The 21,451-nt window shown below is 38.9% G+C and overlaps 1 protein-coding gene across 6 annotated transcripts in view; it reads right to left on the bottom strand.

The window, feature by feature from the left end:
* The window catches only part of UTRN (utrophin), a 348,412-nt gene that overhangs the window by 227,967 nt on the left and 98,994 nt on the right, over positions 1 to 21,451 (bottom strand). For all 6 annotated transcript variants that reach the window (XM_014263434.2, XM_014263436.2, XM_014263435.2 and 3 more), the window contains 14 exons: positions 20,422 to 20,657; positions 19,975 to 20,155; positions 17,233 to 17,378; positions 14,447 to 14,659; positions 10,490 to 10,603; positions 9,502 to 9,657; positions 8,459 to 8,629; positions 6,006 to 6,185; positions 4,291 to 4,425; positions 3,632 to 3,781; positions 2,096 to 2,257; positions 1,644 to 1,772; positions 1,046 to 1,219; positions 347 to 502 (listed from right to left, as the gene is read on the bottom strand). In XM_014263434.2, the coding sequence (XP_014118909.2) occupies positions 347 to 502; positions 1,046 to 1,219; positions 1,644 to 1,772; positions 2,096 to 2,257; positions 3,632 to 3,781; positions 4,291 to 4,425; positions 6,006 to 6,185; positions 8,459 to 8,629; positions 9,502 to 9,657; positions 10,490 to 10,603; positions 14,447 to 14,659; positions 17,233 to 17,378; positions 19,975 to 20,155; positions 20,422 to 20,657 (2,303 nt within the window). The remainder of the gene's footprint in view (positions 1 to 346; positions 503 to 1,045; positions 1,220 to 1,643; positions 1,773 to 2,095; positions 2,258 to 3,631; positions 3,782 to 4,290; positions 4,426 to 6,005; positions 6,186 to 8,458; positions 8,630 to 9,501; positions 9,658 to 10,489; positions 10,604 to 14,446; positions 14,660 to 17,232; positions 17,379 to 19,974; positions 20,156 to 20,421; positions 20,658 to 21,451) is intronic.

Genomic DNA, 21,451 nt, shown 5'->3' on the forward strand with positions numbered 1-21,451 from the left:
AGCAGCCATTTAGATAGACTACAATTCAAAACCATCATGACACCCAAAAATACTCAGATTGACTCACACGTCTCACATGACAATCTGACCATTAATTATCCCAAAGGACTTTAAAGACTGGTAGGTCAGCTTTGACAGGGCAATCAAAACTCTGTGAACTTACCTTTCTTCAAGGCTACTTCTCCTCCAGGGAGGTATGTGTAATCTTTAATCTCTCAAGTGATTGCTCCTGGCTGCACCAACTAGCCTACATACTACCAGCTTTAGAATCAAGCTTAAAACACCATCTAACAACAAAGAAGAGAAATGACATGCAGACAAATATTCATACATTTATTTTTCTTACCTGTGCCCCCAAGTCATTGTAAAGAAATTTCAGTGCTGTCAGTTGTTCATCCATCCCTTTTGGATTATCCGTCTGTTGTTTCTGTACAATCTGCCTTCCTGTCTTAATGACAGTTTCAACTTCCAATTTCACCTCACTGAGGGTCTTATAGAGTTTCTAAAAGCACAAATATGTATAATGGTGATCAATCTGCAGTGCAGATTTCTGACTCTGCTTCCTTTGAGGACCTTAACTTCAAATTGCACTTAAACTCTGATTTATGAATCAATAGCGATATCTGACAAGGATATTCGAAACTCCTGATGTTCTATATTTTATTCTAATTTTATTCCAGATTTTCTTTTCAAAAATTAATAAGATCAATAATTTAACATTATTTACTCCAAGGCTAACACTGATCTTATGCACAGTATTTGTTTTGTTCAAATACTGATGATTGTGATGCTTCTCCAGAACATAAGGATGAGCCAGAGAAGGGAGTTTATAAAAACTCAGCTGGTTCCACCACATCTATGATCAACAGTCCACTACTTTTAGATGAGGTTTTTAGTTATCAAGTCCTCTGTTAGCACTTCACAATGAGCTGCAATAGTTCCATGATGACTTCAAGCAAAAATTCCCCAGGAGAGAGTTTAAGCAACAAGAACAACAGGAAAAAGAAGCATTCCCAAGCACAAGTCATGAACATCACATACATACCATGCACTTCTCCAAGTGAGCTTGGATTACATCTGGGTCAGTATCCTTCACATCCAAGACATGAAGTTCTGCTTTTACACCATCCAACACCCGCTTGCAATCTAACATGCGCTGTTCAAAATTGGCTGGTTTCTGGAAAAGCTGGTACTTTGTACATACCTCACGGAGCTTTCTCTGTTTTAATGAATATTACATTGAAAGATTGTTTTAAAGTAGCACCTGCACTTCAAAAAATAACCTTTAAAGCAACCCACATCACAGATTATAACCCATCATGCCACCACAAATCAATATATATGGAATTTTGGCTGGGCAAATAATGTTGCCATCACCTATTCCTAACCTCTACCTGAGGTGAAAGAGATGTAATTCTGTATCATATGCTTTGAAAATTCTCATTCTACTCATATACAAAGACTTGCTAACTCTCAGCACTTATTCCATGACACTTGTGAAATTTAAGCTTCCTTGTTCAATTAATCTAGAGCTGTTTGTTTCCTTAGGAAAGTACATACTATTTTCTTCTGAGGTTTAGCTGACTGCACCAAACAATTTACAGGCTGACACAGCAGTATGTAAGGGTGACTCATGTCTTTACCTGCAAAGCATCCAGCTGAGTTCCACCACGGGGAGACCTGCATTCAGGAGAAGCAGGAGGGAAAGAACGAGCACTTTTCTTCAGCTCCTCTAAGGTGGATTCATGAGCCGCAATCTCAGCTTGAATTTTCTGCCACACCACACAAGCAGGAAAAAAATACATTACAAAATTGCTTGCAGAGAGAGAAAAGGGAGCTTTCTTACCACCCACCAGAAGTAATCTACTCTGTAAAACTTAGACACCACCAGGTTTATTTTAAATATTCTGTCTTTGGTGACAGCTTGCTAAATTGAAAGCTGCTGTTATTCAATAAAACCTTCTTAAAAAAAAAACACCACTCCAGATTACAAAAGATAACACCTAGTGCATCAGCATAGGACTGAAATTTATTACTAAGTCTAGACTGAGCACTAATCAAATATTTCCAAAAGTTTTGCAGTATATAGAAATACCTGGGCCTCCTGGGGCATCTGAAAGGCATCTATTCTATCAGTCAGGTAAGATGTCAGCTGTCTATCCAGGTCTCCTAAACTTTCCTGCAAGACCTGCAGCATGTGTTCGGTTTCTCGCATGGTCTGAAGCTGTTGCTCCAAGGCAATCTGTCGGTTCACCGCCTGAGCAGGACAGAAAGGTAAGACAAGATGCAGCAGTAATTCAATACAAATTATAGTAGACTTCCTCAAAACAGGGTAGGAGAGACCAAAAAAAAAACCCTACACCTGGAGGACTGGCCAAAAAGAATCCTAGAAAACAGCAATTTTTGAAGCTTGCTGTGACTTCTGAACCAGGAACTGACAAATGGTGGAAAGAAGAGTTCTGCTAGTAGATACACATACAATGGTAAAAACACACCTCTCCTACCACCTCCGGAAGAAAGTATTCTGTTAAAACCACACCAGTTTCAAAAACTAACTATTCAATGGTAAACAGGAACTTTACAGTAGACCACAGATCAATGCTGTTTGATATGTTAATATTCACATTTCCTTTCAAAACAAACTCATGTGATTATACTGTCAAAACAGAAGTTCACCATTTTTTCCCTTTAGTTCCTCTTCCCTTAACAGCATCTGAAGTGTCACTACCTGCACAGGAACACAAATTCCCCACTATCAGCACATGCATGCACAGACCAGTGCATGTGCACATAGACACACACAGATGTAGAGAGTTGCCAAAAGCTCAGGGTGTCAGTGCCTGCAGCTGCCAAAGCAAACCTGTTTTCATACAGCAATATTGTTGTAACAACAAAAACAGTAGTCAGTGCTAACTTACATGCCAACACATAGCCCCCAGCTGAGGGCACTGCATTCATGTTGCTCCTTGTAATGAGGATGAACTGAAATTCCCTGTATTATTATATTTTTTTCATCAGTGACAGAAAGCAACTCCCACCTACAATTTGGCAGGGGCCTGTATTACCAGGACACAGAACACAAATTACAAACCTGTGCTACCTGAAATACAGCTAGTCTTCCTCTACTTATTAAATCTATAAAAAACTAGACTGAAGCAGGAGAAGAGGAAGAGGACAACCTAATAGATGAGCAATGAGAAGAATGTTTTCCTTCTGTTCTTTTTTTCAGGATGACTTCTTCCTAGCTATTCCTAAAAGTGAAAATGTCACACTCCTCATTTTTACAGTTAGTGAGAAAACGACCAATATTTATGGCAGTAGCAAGGCAATATTAAGTTGTTAATATTGAGCTGTTCCTTCATTTTGGAATTCCCTTTTTGTCAAAATCATCTGAAAAAACCCAAGGCATTCCTGCAGTGCAAGCTGGCAAAACAAAACTTGACTCATGTAATGAAAATTTGAAAAGCATCTTGCTCTTTGGACATTTTTACAAATTAAAAACAGCTGACAACACTGACACTATTTTTTTCCCTGTATTGCAGTCTGGCATCTTTGAATTCAGCTAACAAGAATCATTTCATACTTGGGCTGAAAAACCCAGTCTGCTTCAACCCTAACCCCAAGTTCTTACCAAGTGACTCAATTCCTCATAGCGGGCATTAAAAGCTTCCAGTTTTTCACTGATGATGTCATCGAGAATCCCTCCATCAATCAACGTCTGCCCAAGTTCCCGGATCTGGGTTCGGTTATCAGCTGGGTGACGCAAGACTGATTCCAGGGACTATTCAGAAAAAGTTTTAAAGGTCAAGACACTGAATATTACTGTATTTTCAGAGTTGAAGTCTGGTTATATACACAGGTTTAACAGTTCAACTGTCTGGAGAGGTCTCTAAAAGCATAAAATACTTATGGCTTAATTCATAATGGCACATGGCATTATGCCACAGAGATGATTTTACTTTAGATAATCAAACTTCACAGCGCTTTTTGCTTGCTCACATCATTTCATACAACTACAGCCCTGGAAGGAAATAACCAATTTACACAGGCCAGGACAGAGCATACGATTTTATCACAGTACCAAGTATGGCACTATCACAAAGTAAAAGTCCACTTTTGGTGGAGGATCTTTCTTACAAATATCCATTTCCAATTCAGAGTGGTATGTTCATTTAATGTGAAGAAACAGAAAATTCAGCACATTTCAGTACACTACTGAAGTGCAGAATTTTATTTATTTTAAACAGTGCTATATGAAAAATTACTCATCTGATAGAATCATTATAATACCTCAAGAGCATCATTGACAGCATCCAATTTATCAGGCAGATTTCCTGTCATTTGCACCCTTTCTTCCAGATTGTTTAGCCAAGCTGTTTCTAAATCAAGATACTGAAGCAGCTCAATCCAACAGGACCACACTTCCTAGGAGCAACAGAAAAGAAAAAAAATTAGCCTAGAATGCCAAGAATAGCTCATATACCCTATAAACAAAGAGATGTGTCTGAGAAGTCATGTAAAAGAGACATGTAGAAAATATTAAAAAACATGTCACAGTACAGTATGTTCTAGACAGAAAAACACACAGCTCTATCAGGCAGATACAGAGAAAGGAGCATAGTGGTCTCTAAACTCCTGTTTAAACTATCACCAACAAAAGGGTTCATATGTAAGAACATACGGTCATTCATTTAAGAACGTAACAAAATGCATCCACTCCTCTTTGAAAGACAGGACACACGCACCCTACCCCAGACCATAATCATATGTTCTAATTATTACTGGATTTCAACCTTTAATTTCTGGGAAGTTCCTTTTTGCCATTTTGGAAGACAGAAAGAACAGTAGCAGGTGTGTGAGACAAGTTTACTTACTTGCAGAAGCATCAAAAACACTTAGAAAACTAAGTTAGATGATGGCTCATGGATTCCAAAGGCATCATCTCAAGGGAAAGTAATCTTGGAAAGGAGTAATATGCATTTATGCTGAAGCTATTGTATTCAGACATTTTCCGTGTCCTTCTCGATTCCCCTTTTGTGCCACCTGCCTCCATTTTGCAGAATCACAGAATCACTTAAGTTGGAAAAGATCTGAGAGATCATCCAGTCCAACCAGTGACCAAACTACCCCCTTGTCAATAAGGCCATGGCACTACATGCCACATGCAGTCTTGCCTTGAACACCTCCAGGGACAGGGATTCCAACACATCCCTGGGCAACCCATTCCAATGTTTAATCATTCTTTCTGTGAAGAAATTCTTCTGAATGCCCAACCTAAACTCCTCTGGAGCAGCTTGAAGCCATTTCCTCTTACCCTGTGACTGGCCTCAGAGAAGAGGCCAAACCCCACCTGGCTACACTCTCCTTTCAAGCAGCTGCAGAGAGCAGTAAGATCACCCATCAGCCTCCTTTTCTCCACAGTAAATACACTCCCAGCTCCCTCAGGAGCTCCTCATAGCTCTTGTGCTCCAGACCTTCCAATCAGCTTTGCCATCCTTCTCAGCACCCCAGTGTCCTCCTTCTAGTGAGAGGCCCAGAACTGGACAATGCACTCAAAGCGTGGCCCCACCAGCACCAAGTACATACAGAGGGACAATCACTTCGCCAGTCCTGCTGGCCACCCTATTTCTAACACATGCCAAGATGCCATTCTGAGCCACCAGGGCACACTGCTGGCTCACATTCCATGGGTGTGTACCAGCACCCTCAGGTCCTTTTTTCATTGGACATCTTCCAGCCACTCCTTCCCTAGGCTGTAGAACTACATGGGGTTGTTGTCACCCAAGTGCAGCACCTGGCACTTGGTCTTGTTGAACCTCATACCTTTGGCTTCAGCCCACCAAAACAGCCTGTCCAGATTCCTCTGCAGACCCTTCCTACCCTCCAGCAGATCAACACTCCCACACAACTTGGTGTCATCCGCAAATTTACTAAGGGTATACTTGATACCCTTATCAATAAAGGAATAGAACAGATATATCTAAGCAGAGAGCTATCATTCTTACCTCCAAAGTGTGGCATTTCCCCCGGATCCGATTGCACAGTAGCTGGTAGTTCTCCAGCACAACATTCAACTCAGTCACCAGGTCCTGACCACTGGACGGCACTTTGGTGGCCAACATCTTGATGTTGTCTTTGAGAATCTTCACCCTCACCTCCTTCTGCAACACATCCTCCGTCGCTCTCTATCAAAAAAAACATATTACACTATCAACCTTCAATGGCCTTACATTCAGCTACTCACCATTCAAATCAAAGATCAGCAGCTTCACATTGGAGGTCTTGCAGCCAATGTATTTCTTGGGCCTGATCACAACAAAATACAGCACTAACTTGCATGGAATTCAGGACATGTTAGAAAGTGTTGAAAAATCTTGTTTTATTAAGCATACAGATATATTTACAATTTATGGTTTGTTCATTAAAAAAAAAGTCATGACTCAAAGAAAAAAAAATTAAGTTCAGTGCTATTTCTATGCTATCATGCAAATAAAAAAACAAATTAACCAGAAGAAAAAGAAAAATAGATATTTGCTAAAAACAAATATATCTGGAAGAAAAAGGTAGGGTGAATTTACAGAAAGTTACTGAGCTCTGAGGCTCATCCTATCTCCCAAAAGTTGTCGAGGAAAGATGGTGTAATTACCCAGGACTGGTAACTGTAGTTAGTGCAACTACAAAGCTGGCACCTCCCTCACAGCTGCTGGGTGTGCTGGAGGAACACACAAAAAGGACAGCCAGAAGAATTCCTTCAATCTAACTACACCTAGAGGAGCCTGGCAACATATATACAAGATAAGTACACTACAACACGCAGGTCTGGAGAAACTGTATTATCACTTGTCAAATTTTGCCTTAGCCGGAACTGAGGAAGAAGGATAGCTGGAAGACAGATCATGCAGACAAGTCTGAATCTCCCTGCTGAGACAAATAAAAGCCTCCAGAAATAGAGACTGTTCCACATCTTTCTTCTCAGGTTTCAAGAACACTTTTATGAAGACAAAATACCTCTGATAAATAAGGCATTGCACTATCTAGCAGAATTCAGCATAATTTTTGAACATATACTTCAAGATGTCTTCTAAATGTAAGGCAATTTTTTAAGTCAGTTAACATAAGGACAAAAAAAAAAATTTTGGAAATATATTCTATGGCAGGATTTTCAAAAACCACCCAGCCTTATCTTAAACCTATTCCTCCTAATGTCAGCAGGAGTTCCACTCTCTGTTCAAATGAGAGTGGCCAACATCTTGATGTTTTAAGTTTGCCAGTTCTGGCAAACTTAAAACCAAAAATGAGCCAAATCCAGACAGTGCTCTTTCCCAATCCTAAAAGTAGTCCCAGGATAATAGTCTTAATGCAAATGAAAGGGAATTGTAAGTGTTACAATAAGCTTACAGGCTTACTGACATAACTGTCATAATATACGTAATATAATCTGGATTTGACAAAGGTAAATGTGCTAAACGTCTCACAGATTTGCCAATGAAAAGAAGGCCTTTTCTTTCCTTGGCTTGTGTTCAGCCAGCTGTCAGACTATGTGATCTCAAGTGGCTTCAAAGGACATGAATATATTAATACTCTTGTTAAGGACTGCCTCAGAAAACCCCTTCAAAAAGGGCAATTCAAAACTTCAAATGGCTTTGTCAAAGCACTTGTAAGGGAGAATTTTTTCTTTAATGGTCCGTCAAGTAAAGGTATAATGGATACTCATTTAAAAAGTGTACACACAAGTCAAAACACTTATGAAGATATGACTGAACTCAGAAAAAAAGCAGAGAATTATTTACTCTGTACATATATCCAAGAAAATTATCTGTTCAACTGACAATATTATAATGAGACAAAAATATCTCCTTCCTCTCCATTTATTTGGCCACCAGATCCAAAACTAGAGAAGCAGGGATGAATATCACTCACCAATCCTTGTGTATCTCTTCCAACTCATGGTATTAAAAAAAAATCACTGTTTGCAACAGATGATGAACACATGATAACCTTACAACATCCCTGTTGTAAAGTGATTTTCTAAATATGGAGTTATAATATTTAGGGGAGAAGACAGTGAGGTCCAAGAGGTAGAAGCAGAAAAATGTTTTCACAACCACGAATTTAGATAGAAATAAAAGATGACACTTATCTTTTTCAAGTTTTGTCTCCTGCAAATTTTTTCCATATTTCTAATGTTTAATATGTTATACATAAAAAGTTTGACTCAACAACTGAGCAAGCTGTTATTTATTATGAACTCCCTACCCCTTATGGCCAAAAATAACATCTGCTTTTATAGTTTATGATTTAAAAATCAAAAATTCCACAAAGCAAAAATGAAAAATACCACTAATCTTGTCATGACCTGAACACTTTTCCACAAATATAATTCCATAAAAGGTCAACCCCCAAAGCCGTAGTTTTGTTTTCTTTAATCAGGCCTCTACAATGACCTGGCATTGCTGACCTTCATTTCCTCTACTGCATTCTCTAGCTCTTCAGGGGACTTGTATTCAAAATCTTTCTCCAAATACTCTTCTTCAGCTTGGGTCATCCATTCTTGCATCTCCGCCAAATCCTTCTTCAGATTTACAGCTTTTTCCTGACTTTCAGACAGGCGATTTTTCTGACTAATGATCTAGAATCCAAGGTGGAAGAAGAAATAGCAGCTTTGTTACTTAAATGTCCTTGTACATGTGAAAAAACACAAGTCTTTGTTAAAACATTTTACTACCAAAACATTTCCAGGCCTTTTTAATTAACGAAACACTTTTACACAAACTTATGAACCCTTTTTAGCAGATCAACAAAATCTAAAAAGTGAGGGAAGGAGAGATGACTTTTTTTTCCCCTTTCATTGAACATAAACTGCTAACAATCCCTGTAAAAAGTCAAACAGAATAAAATCCTCTTCTGATTACAAGTATCATATAGTTAGATGTATCATTACACTGCGCAATAAAACACTCTTCAGGCCTCACTTCTTTCCACAACTGAGACGCTCTGGATTCTAAATCAACAGCAAGGCTCTCCAACAGATTTTCATCAGCAATCACAACAAAAGAAGTATATTTCTATAGACAGCAGAAAGCCTCCACCCAAAAGAAACAACTAAATACACTGGAGTGGTAGTCTATTTATAGCATTTTCTTTTTCAAAGCTACTTGGAAGCAGATAAAAATTATACAAGGACAGCATAATATTCCAGACTTCAGAAACAACAAAAAAAAGTCAGACTTTCCTCCCACACTCTCCAGAAAGAGGAGCATAAAGCAAAGTGAACAGATTAATTTTTAACTACTAACAATTAAAGAGTTTATTTTGCTCCTTCCAGTCAGGTCTAAAGAAATGTGCACATTCAAGGAGGACTTCAGCCACTTTGACAGTGAAACAAGTAAGACATTCTCACCCCACTGTCTCACTGCTTTACCTCCTCACAATCCAGCTGTGGCTGCCACACAACCAAACAGCTGCAGTAACAAGCAAGCACTACCAATGTGGAGAGCTCACCTGTTTGCTCAGCTTCTCCCACTGAGTCTGGCAGTCTACTAGTCTAGACTTTGTCCAAGTATTTATGCTCGCCAGAGGCTGAGCTCTTAAGGCAGCTTCTATTTCTTTCATCTCTTTCAGTGATGGTTCAATTGTCTCCATTTCATTGATAAACATCTAAACACACATCAGAGAAAATGAATGTTGTTCTTCAACAAGATATTACATTAATTTATAACAGTATCAATAATTTTGCAGCTTTTAATTATTCCAGAAAAACTTTTTGGAGCAGATCAATGCTGTGACCAGATCAATACCAGACTGCTTCTAAGAATCCTTCAGTGACTCAAAACATTAGAACTATGAAACTAAAGAACAAAGTACAACTTGCCATACACAGCATAAACATTTTCATATGCCAAACGCCAAGGTCAAAACAACACAAGTTTGAAGATTACATGCATTAAATATTCTGCTATTACTAGTGTACCTCAATTTATATTCTTCTCCTGGAAACAAACATTTGAAGGTACACTGTAATTACTATAAGATGAAATTCTACGTAACTGTGACCATTATGTGCCACTGACTAGCCAGGAATCTTCCTTGTAAGATAAATACAATTCTAAACTTTAGGACTTTCATTAGAATCACTATTATTAAGTAAAAGCTTCTTACTTTTACTACCCTTGGAAATTTAATGCAGAAGGTACTTTTCACACACAGATTCAATTCCATAATCACAAAAAAATTGGGAGAAATATATAAACCTTTTATGGAGTAAACAGTGCCAACTTGTAGATACATATTTGTAACTGCAGTGAAGACCTTTGAAAAGCACAAAGTATTATAGCTGCAAGAAAGAAACCAACTCAAACATGCCCTGAAGAAAGAAAACTATTTTTCTGGTGGGCTTAATGGACAGTACTTAACAATAATAAGGAAATAAGTAATAAGGAAGAGATGCTTCTTTTTATTTCAAAAGACTCCATATAAGAGCAAAACTCACTGTGCACTGGTCAAGTTGCCTTTGAATTCCTTCAGTATCCCCTTGAACAGACTTTTCTGTCATTAAGAAGTCTTTTACACCATCCATCCACTTCTGAACAACTTTTGAGTCAGTCTAAATCAAATATAGTAAGGAACAGTTGATACATTGCTGTGATGAAGAATATATGTCTGTTGCATTTCAACTTCTAGCAGCTTGAAAAAGATATTCTACGAGCTACTGGCGTAGTCTTGGTTTTGAATCAGACCAACTTTTGTTTACTTTTTGGGTTTGTTTTGTTGGGTTTTTTGAGGGGAAGAGGGGTATTTCTCTGTTCTCAAATTTATATGAATATTAAGTCCACAATAGTGATATTCTTCCATCCACCAGAGCATGGTTTAAATGACACTGCACTGTTCCAGGCTATCACACCAAAGCACAGGATCAGGTAAGGAGAAGAGCATGGGTTCAAGAATTATGTGGTTAGTCTTCACAGGAAGGACCTGGCTGAAGGCTGGAAATATGCCCAAAAACTACAATAAAAAATTGCATTACTGTTTCCACACTTGTTTGAAAATTGCACTCCCAAGGAAAACAGAGAGCCCTATAAAAATACATACATGGAAAAGAGGAGTGGATAATGCTAAATGTATTTTTCAGGTAGAAACCATGCTGGGAAATCCATTTGCATAAGCAAGACACACACAAAAGGAAAAAAAAACAAAACACAAATGATCAGACTAATCACTAAAATTAAAAAGAAAACTAGCCTAGCTGTTTGAGGCAATAGCAGCTACTGTACTCACCAGAACAACTCCTGGGGGAAAAAGTAAACACACACCTAATTTCAGAATTATGTGATCTAACAATTGGCAGTTGCTTTATACCCTGCAGTGAGGTAGGAAGGGAAGGAGGGAGGTAAGGAGACAAGCATTGCCATCTCCTTTCCATGCAATCGTGGATGTTCCAAACCATCCTTACAAACAAAACCAACGGAGTACAAAGAGGGATTTTTCTTCCCCTGGTTCAACCAACTTACATGGTTGACATTTTTTATTAATATAGCTGTACTTCTTTTACTCAACATTTTTGGACTATTTGGTTGGAGTTTTTAATTGATGAAATCTATTTATCCTGAAACAATCATCATCACAGAACATCAGCTTCACCTTCTACTCTTCATGTCACAGAGTAGGAAAGCATACACTTCATTTTTTTAAAAAAAACCTTACACTAACAGTTTTCTCAAGATAAATGTGTTACACACTGTTTCTCAAAAAATGTCTGTATTAATGAAAACCCATTAGACAAAATTCATGCTTATTTTTAGACCAATGCTACTATTAGAGAGTTAAATCATTACATTTTCTTCATTCCTTTTGCATTTTGGGGGAATTTCCTGCAGATGGTTAGCCTGAAAATCATTTTCCAAAAAAAAAAAAAAATCCTAGGATGCTTAACAGTGAACTATGGCTTAATGCAAAAAAATATGTATTTATAAAGTCTGCCTTTTGACAAGGCACTTCAGCACACAACTAATTTAGCTTTCTTACAATAAGCTGTTTATATAAGTAGCTGAAGGAAATTAAGTGGGATTACTCAAAGTTAGACACACATTTAAATAACTTGCTGAATCTCAAACCAAGCCTACAAAAGTTTAAGTAAATTCCCCTGCACTGCACAGGTAAATAACTATCAGCGGTCAAATAACTGGTGTATGCTGTTGATGTACAAGAGTTCACAATTTTTAGACATGAACATCCTCATCATAGAATGGTTTGGGTTGGAAGGGACTTTAAAGATCATCCAGTTCCAACCCACCAGCCCTGGGCAGGATCAACTTCCACCAGACCCCATCCAAATGGGTCTTGAACATTTCCATGGATGAAGCATCCACAGCTTCTCTGGACAATATGTTCCAGTGTCTCACTGCCCTCACAGTAAATAATTTCTTCCCAATATCCAGTCTAATCCTACCCTCTTTGAGTTTAGAGCCCATTATCCCTTGTCCTATCCCTACAAGCCCATGTAAAAAGCTCTCCTTCAGCTCTCCTGAAGGTCCCCTTTAGGTACTGGAATTCTGCTATAATGTCTTCCTTATGGAACTTCACTTCTTCAGGACCAGTTTTTGACATTTATTCCAGGCAAGAACAAAGATCTAACATGCTGAACCTTAACTTGTTCACTCCTAAAAAAAACACATGATGTACAGCCATGCAGCAGATTTAAAAGATCTCGAAGTGATACATAATCAAAGCTGCAGCAAGCCATACATTACTAGAGGTATGATAACGAAATACAAGATAAAGAAAATTTCTTCTAGAAAAAACAAGATGCAAAACTGATAAAATGAGCCTCGTCTACTCTTTCCATCATATGAATATTACAGTCCCCCAGTAAAACTGCTAGTTCATGTCACTAATGCATGCGTTGTCAGCTTGGGGGAGCCTCTGTCACATCACAAGAGGCACCTAAGCAGCTGGACTCACAGACAGATCTGCCACTGACATGCTCATCAGACTAACAAGGCATCTTAATCATTGTTCACCTGTCTGCCCACTGTTAAGATGAAAATATTTACATTGTTTCTCTTCAAAAGCCTAAATGTGAGGAGTGTTGTTTTGGGAAATGTCGATTTTTTAAGGTGATTTAGGGGGAAAAAAAATTAAAAATAAACTAATATTTGCATGTAGTTGAACATAAATCACATGTCCTCCAAGCACTGACATTCACTTTTTTTTTCTCCCCCCCATGTCAATTTTTTTTCCCTTTTAATAGCCAGGTGCTTCAACTCCTCTGTTAGGCCAACAATTAGTTCTCCAAACTAATCTTGCATCCCCAGTTTGGTGTCTGCAGCAGGACCATACACCAAGGCTGCCATACCAATCTGTCCTGCAGTACAAGTTACATCCTGCTGTTCCCAGTGTCATCCACAGCATTTTTATTCAACTTGTTCCAGGCTGTCATTTTTATTTATACAGTACTAGACTACAAAAAACTCTATAGAAAAGTACCAAAAGAAAAATCAGAGAACACAACTGTCCATCCACTGACAGCTTTACAAAACATTTAGAAAACACAAGAATTGTGTACTTAAAAACACAGTTCATAAGAAAACACAACACAAGGCTCATATTTCAACAGATAGCATCAGTAGGTATTTCTTTCATTTTCAGTTACTCAATAATTATAATATTAATAAAGCAACTATTTAATAATTGCTGCCATTGTTTCTTCTGCTATAATTTCCTTTTTGGCTTCTGTGCTTCTTTTTAAGGTAACAGGAAAGTTTCTGACATCTTGCTCAGGACCTAATTTTGTTCTCAGAACAGTCCTGCAAGATTTCATAGGCATGTGTATATATTTAAAAAATAGGTAAGACTGCTGAGTGACCTTAATTTTTTAACTGTCCTTCCTGTCACTTCAGAGTCCATGGTTGGAACTGGAAGTAAATATACCATGCATGTTCTTTACTCCCTTTTCAAATTTCCTTGTACCAATTCTTCATTACTGTTTACCAAAACCCCACTTGAAGGAGCAGGTTTTCTGCAGCAGGGATGGAATTACACTTTAAGACTAGCGGGCATCTGATACCAATCACACTGAAGATCATCGGCCCCTACTGGGATAAACAGCACAGCTGGAATATCCTTGACCTTAGCATAACCTTTGCTTATGGAAAGACAGGGACACTAATTTTAAGTGAAAAGTATTTCTGTTGGAAGACAAAATAATATCCTGGGCACATTAGAATTCCACTTCTACGCTGCTACAAACATACAATATATGTTGTATTTTGTAATTTGCTGCTACAAATATACAATACATATATGCTTTCAGCCTCTGCCAGACTAGTGGATCATCAACATTCCACTTCTCAATCAGTTTCATCTGGACTCTTGAAGGAACACAGATAAAGAAGTCTCTAAAGCAACTGAGTTATGCAACCCCCCCAAAAAACACATCCTTTCGTTTTACCTCAAATATTCTCAACTTGGGCATTATTTCCTCCAGTACTTTAGCATCTTTGGAAATCTTGAGCTTTAACTTGTCCCAGCGTTCCTGCACATCCTTGAACTCTTGCACATAGGTGTTTTTTATGTCTGAAGATGCATGCTTCTCCAAAGCCTTTGTTTCTTCAGCAAGTTTATCTACTCTGGGCTTCTGGCCTTCCAGTGTCTCACAAACTGTCTATAACAAAGAAATAAAAAGCCTCCTTCCAGTATTAGCCATACAATATATACACGCTTACATACAAGTGCAAGTACATCAAAAGTTTCGCTGTGCAGAGGGCCGACTCAGTGAAGACTGATACTCCAATCACGGCACTAACTGCAGCAGAAATGTCCAACCAACCTTTTAAGCAGCAAAACCTGCAGCTGCTGTACTGGTGCAGCAGCCGAGACTACAGAAGGGGTAGCAAAGCTTGGCCTCATAGCTCAACATGCGCAGGCATTGACGCCTCTCATGTGCTGCGCAGTACTGGCACGCAAGTCAACAAAGCAATGGCTGTGCCACACTGCACTCACACAGGAAACTGCAACGCAGACAGACCAGGAACTCAATATTTCCATTCCCCCCCATAAGTCTGTTTGTTTTTTAAAAGCACACACAAACCAGCCGAGTGTGTTCTTCCAAGTTTTGTAAAGTGAAATATAATGTCTTAGTTGCAAAACACGCTCTGGATACTCAAGTTTTGAGCCTACTTTCCCAGATGAGATACAGGGAGGATATATTCAGAATATATTCACTATGACTTTGCTGATATAAAGAGCCACTTGATTTGAAAGACCTAATTTACTAATATGATAAAAAGCAGCTGGAGGTATAAGCCAAAATATGAAAAATTCTGCCATTTCATTGAACTCATAGTTTTGATTACTGTGCTTCAAATTTGCTTCAAGGAAATTCACAATGAACACATGAAATTATTATCACGTCAATGGATTTAATTTTCCAGTATATGCATTTAATATGTACAAGCAGGATGTGTGCATACATATTTTGCTGTCTTTCTACTGAGGAAGAATCTTTTTTAAACTGTTCATGCTCTTAGATTTACTTTACATTTATTGTGTTTCTTTTCCTGGAAAGTGTACCATTTCCACTAAGACAGGTAGAAAGGTAGCAATGAGACTGGGAAGAGGAATGTATGTTTCAGAAAGCAAGAGCTTTCTGTGCAGGAGACCACAGATAAAGCACTTATTAGTGCCTGCTACAGTGTGGAGAGAGCTGAACAATCCAAGGTCCACAAGCAGATCCTCATATACAGTTTGTTCCCCTCTCTTGTCACTTTCTAACATTAAAGCACCTACACTAGCATAGTATGTCTTCTCAGGGTAATTAGACTCTGAAGAAAACTGGGCAGAGGCAGGAAAAGACAAGCCTCCAAAGGCTAAATGTCATTGCAATTCACATAGCATATGGACCAGAAAATCTCCGCCAAGTTTAAACAATATTGAAGCAACACAAAATAGAAAACCAAAGAATCAAAGCTTGTTTTAATCTCCTGGTTCAAAAAAACCCCAAAGCACTAATATCTGTTTACTGGACTTCTAAAAACCATCACTCAGCTAAACAGAGAAGGATATAACAACCTCTCTGCACCCAGCAACCAGAGCTCAAGAGCTCCTCCAGAGTCACCTGCACAGGCCTATTAGGCCACCACACAGGGAAAAACACATGCTTCTGACTGTGGAGGGTGGTGGAGCAGGCAGGGAAGTATTTACTGAGTTTTTTCAAACAAACAGAAAAAAAAAGACAGGGGTGAAAGGACTGGAGATGCAGAATTCTCTCCCTGGAGAGAGGTCCATCCCTGCCTCAGTATGTGGCATTTGCAAAGCAGCTGTCATCTATAAATTTTTGTCTACTTTATAAGCTCACAACAGGAAACAAAACATTGATTCTACCGGAGAAAATTTTTTATCAATTACCTTTATGGCTCACAAGCACTGTTTCCCTTTGCTAGGTAGTCTGGAGGTCAGAGAAGCACAGTTACTCTCTCCAAAGACCCGAGCAGGATGCGGCAGGATGGGTTTGTTAACCAGCTGACCCTCAGACAGCTTAAGCAGGCAGACCCCTCACACCTGGGTGGGCTTTACCCAGTGCTTGGAGGGGTTGAAAGCCTGCACACCACAGCCCCTTCAGGAGGGCAGAGGCAGGGTCGGAGAGCTCACCGTGCCCCAGGGAGGGACATGGCCTCCCAAGCACAGAAGGCCCCACCAGGCCAGGCACAGGAATGACAGAGGTGTGGGTCAGGCAGGGGCAGCTCCCAGCAGAGGGAAAGGCAGGTCCCAGCTCCTGGTTTTCCTTACAACTGCACTCGGCAACAGAGGAGCAGATCTTGGATCAGGTCACCAACCTGATCCAACCCAGCCTCTAGAAGGGGGGTGCTCTGGGGGCCCTAATATTTGATTTGCAACTCCTGAGCACAGGAGGGACATGCACACCACAAAGTGCTTGGGGAAGCCACCAAGGCCATCTGAGGTCCTTTTCCCCTGGCTGAGCAGTCCCAGCTCCCAGCCTCATCTCCTGAAACAGGCAGCAAGAGAAGCCTTGTAGACTGTGAAGCCTTGCAGGCTTAGAGATATCCAGCCCTCGCCTGGATGTGTCCCTCAGCAGCTTGATAGCCCAGCAAGCCACCTCCAAAAGCAGATTCCACGTCCCCAACACCCCTCTGTGTGTGTTTACCCACCCCACTGAAAACAAGGCAGGAGAACAGCAGTGGAGTGACTTCCTTACTTCAGTGCTAAGGTGAGAGTTACCTTTGCCTGCCGCAGGGCGTTCTCCACCTTGCTGGGCTCGCTCAGGCCACTGGCAATGGAGTGCTGCTTGCCCTCCAGCTCGCTCAGCATGTCCTTCAGCTGCTGCAGGGACTCCACATACTCCCGGCTCGGCTGGCTTTCTGTCTCTGGCACCATGTAGAAGAGTAAGGGAACAAAACACAACGTAAGGAAATACACTTGAACCCAAACCATAGGAGATGTTAACATAATCAAGTTTCCAAGAGCTAAAAACACTCTTCAACAGATAGCATTATTTTTCCTTTAAAAACATTAAATATATAATAAATATATGGAATATAATAATAAATATAAAATTAAACCTCACAAAAATTTTACAAACTCAAAACCATTTTCAGAAACTTTTTTTATACATCTAAGCACCTAAATCTGTCTGGGTGGGAGGGGTTGTAGAATTGATAGTATTTAAATTAGATATTATTATAGCAAGAAAAGTCCATAGTATTTAAAATATATAAACCATCTAAATTTAGTATTTTGCATTTTTAAGCTTTAGATATATCCACAATTTATCTGCAAATACAATATATATATAGATATATATATATCTACTATATATACAAAACACAGTAAAGCAAATATACAGCCATACATTAAAGATTAAATACACACACTATATATAGGAACTATATAAGATAGTATAAATAGTATATATTGGTATATAGTCATAAATATGTGTGCGAGTATATATAAATACATAAAACACATATTAGAGTAGGCTTTGTGGGGTTGCTTTTTACTTTTTTTAATATATTTACCACGCAGGCTTTCAGCCTGTTGCCAGAACAGAGACATCATCTAGAAAGAGTTAAAAGGGAATTCAAGTTTGGCTGGAATAGCTGCTTGCCATCTTCAACCACATCCCAAAATTTGTTTGATCCAGCCCTGTGGAATCCTAGGCAGGAGGCAGCACCTCACTGAATTTCAGAAGGAAAACAGCCAATTGGAATAACTGCAGCAAACAGGATTTTGCCTGTAAATCCTGTACTGTGGTATGTACATTCTCTGGCCCTGGATTCCTAAGCAATTTTGTTACTGAGAGAAGTGAAAATTAATCTAAGCCTTGTTGTGACTCACCGGGTAGCTTTTCAACAGCTTACTGTCAGAACTGTCCTACCATTTATAACAATGAGTCAACCTTTTCAGAGAATCAGAGTTATCCAGCTTCCTTCTCTCAAAAAGTCAGATCAATTTAAAGGAGATGGGGAAGGACATGAATAAAAGCATATAGGTGCACTCTCACTAAACTACAGAAAATCCTGAAGGAGAAGAAAATAGTTAAAATAGTTTCCCAATTACAAAAATATTGAGTCGATTCCTATCTAAAAAATGCCCATAGAGATGGGACTGAGTAACACTCCATGGGGGAGTTTTCAGAGGCTCAAAGAAGAGATGGCCTTCTGTCAGTCAAAGCCTGCCAAGTTCACAAATGCCTAAGTCACACCACCAGTTGTTTCCACCAGTTACATAGCTTTGGAAGTTTTTACCTTGCAGCAATTCAAACTATGCTGTAAATAAACAGCTAAAACCCTGTACTGACATTTCCTTCTGCTCTTCAGCAATAGGTTGTCTCATTCAAAAGACACACAAACACAAATTTAATGTATTAGAATATATACAGTGTTTCTACAAAGCAATAACTGGTTCAAGTACACCAATAACACCTCAAGTGATGTGTGACACCAAAAAAAAGTATTTTTGTCACATGACAGTTACCAAAATACCAATAAAATTACTCACAAGTCCATGAACTCAAAACAGCTATCAAGTAATAATTTGTCACAGTAAGAATGAAAACACACCCTTGTAATTTGAACATGGCTGACAGACACCTCATTCATACAGTTTTCTGCATGGATATAGTTGAAGTATGCAGGCCTGGTGCAACACATTGTATAGATGGCTTAACAATTTAGTAATTGAGCCTATTTTTATTACACACGGAATAGAGTGTTAATGCTCTTCCATTTGAGGCTGTTAATAAAACACTTCCTAAAATTCCTCTGAAACAAAAACTAAGAAAAAAATAATCTCTTACAGGTCTGTGCTGTCACTATTCAGTTGTGAAGTATAAGCAGAACTACATATTTCATGCATTACATTTAAAATCCTTCAGAAACCAGCACAACTGGTTTGAATGCTCATACTGAATTTTTTAATGCAACAACCCAAGTAGAAACTGCCTGAAAAGTAAGCCAGATTCCAAATCACTTCGGAGATGAAATTTCCAAAAGGAATTATGTATGACTAATGTGCTCAAAGCTATGAAAAATAATAAGTTTCACATGCACACTTTCATTTTACAAGGTTCTCCTAATCTTCTACTTTTCATTTCTAGAATTTCATTACAGAATATTTATTTCTCTAAGTACCAGAGAGAGACAGATTTTTGAGCTATATTTTCTACCTTAAATATGTCTTGCTAAGTAGTTCAATGCGGTTTCAGGAATGTTGCATCCTTGCATAATGGTTTTAAACACCATGGAATGATAGATTTTTGAACTGTGCACAGAAGAGGCCATATTCTTCCAGGTAAATAAAATAATTTTGTCAGTTTGACACAAAGCCTAGCACAAACATTACAAAAACTCTACCAGAATTCAATGAGCTTTCAGTCAGCTCAAAATAAACAATAAAAAAAAACAGAACACAAGTAAGCAGGAGGCTTTATGCTAAAACATATGTTTATGTTTATTTATTTACCTTTTTTCAGCTGTTGGTGACGTTCCTCTAGTTTCTGACGAGTCAGTTTGAAGTGATTAAGAAAATCACTCAAGTTCTCCTGAATGAAATTCGGAGGATTGGGCTGGGAAGTCAATGTCTTGCAGGTGGCTTTCAGATTTTCTAACTGTGGACTCAGGCTTACAAGATGAGTTAACTCCTGCTGTAAAAGAAAAACCAAAACCAAAATTCACACTTGCCCTGTAAACACAAAGATTTTAGTACACTACTGCAGCACAGCTCACCCACACTACTAGGGTGACAACACTGAATTACTTGAGTGACAGATATTCCAAAATCTTCCAGTCAAATCAGGTGCCCTGCATGCCTTAGAAATTGAGCTCTCTTACTGACTAGGCCAAGCTCTTCTGACTTGAGCTGTGCTTCTGACAGCTTCCAATCCAAATTAACAAGTTGAGCCAAACTTACCCGACATAAGTTTTTCTGGACTGCTGAGGACTGAGATGCTGAAGAAGTGTCATTTTTAAGCCAGTCATCCTTCTCATTTAAAGTCTTCTCAAGCTCATTCATTTCCTTTAAATAAGCATTTATATCTTCCTGGTACTTTATCTTTCTGGCCACTTCTTCTAAATTTTGAACCACATCTTTCCACCCTGACAAAATTTTCTCCATCATAGATTTTATATCCACTGTAGGGAGTCCTTCTACAAAGATTATACAAATTATTGTTATATTAACTGCAACACATTTTCATTAACAGGCATTTAACCTTTTGTCTTTTCAAATACAAGTGCACTTTCACATTAACATACAAAATTATTTGATTTCCAGTCCAATATCTATAAATCTATACTTATTACTAGCACCATTTCAACTTTTATTGCTAGTAAAATGTAGAGTGAGATACTCTAATTTTGAGGACAGACACGGGGAGGGTTTTTTTTTGCTGAACCACTAGCACAAGTAGAGCCCAAATCTCTGGTCAGGGCAGCCAGCCAGCTTCTACAAGAGCACCTGATGACCCTGGTCCATAGATGCCCCTGTGCTCACACATCAGCCACAGGCTTGGCACACCAACACCACAGCAGCCACAGGGGAGGAGCATGCACACAAAGACCAGTCACTGCCATTATGGCACAGCCTGTACCTCTCCCAGGATAGAAATGGATGTAGGCACAAATGTGCCAGTGCTGTGCTATCGGAAACCAAATAATAGAAACTTCTGCAGATGCTGAAGGGTTGGATCTGCAGCCTTGGAAAGAGCTTGGATTTATGTAGTGATGAAGGTACACAGACATTGGGTGCAGAAATTATAAACTTATGTTCCTATAGTTATTAAAAAGAATATGCCTAGAGTAGGTAAGAAATTACATTAAGTAAAATAGTTTGAGTGTAATAGTGTGAGTTATAGTGTAGGTTAGAGATCTAGAAACTGTAGTAGAGGGGTATGTGAGTACATGACCTGTCAGCTTATTGGCTAAGAGAGACACAGCGCAGC

Source organism: Pseudopodoces humilis, chromosome 3 (assembly GCF_049639895.1).
Source record: "Pseudopodoces humilis isolate 2021_Gansu_Grassland_sample_001 chromosome 3, ASM4963989v1, whole genome shotgun sequence".
NCBI lineage: Eukaryota > Metazoa > Chordata > Aves > Passeriformes > Paridae > Pseudopodoces > Pseudopodoces humilis.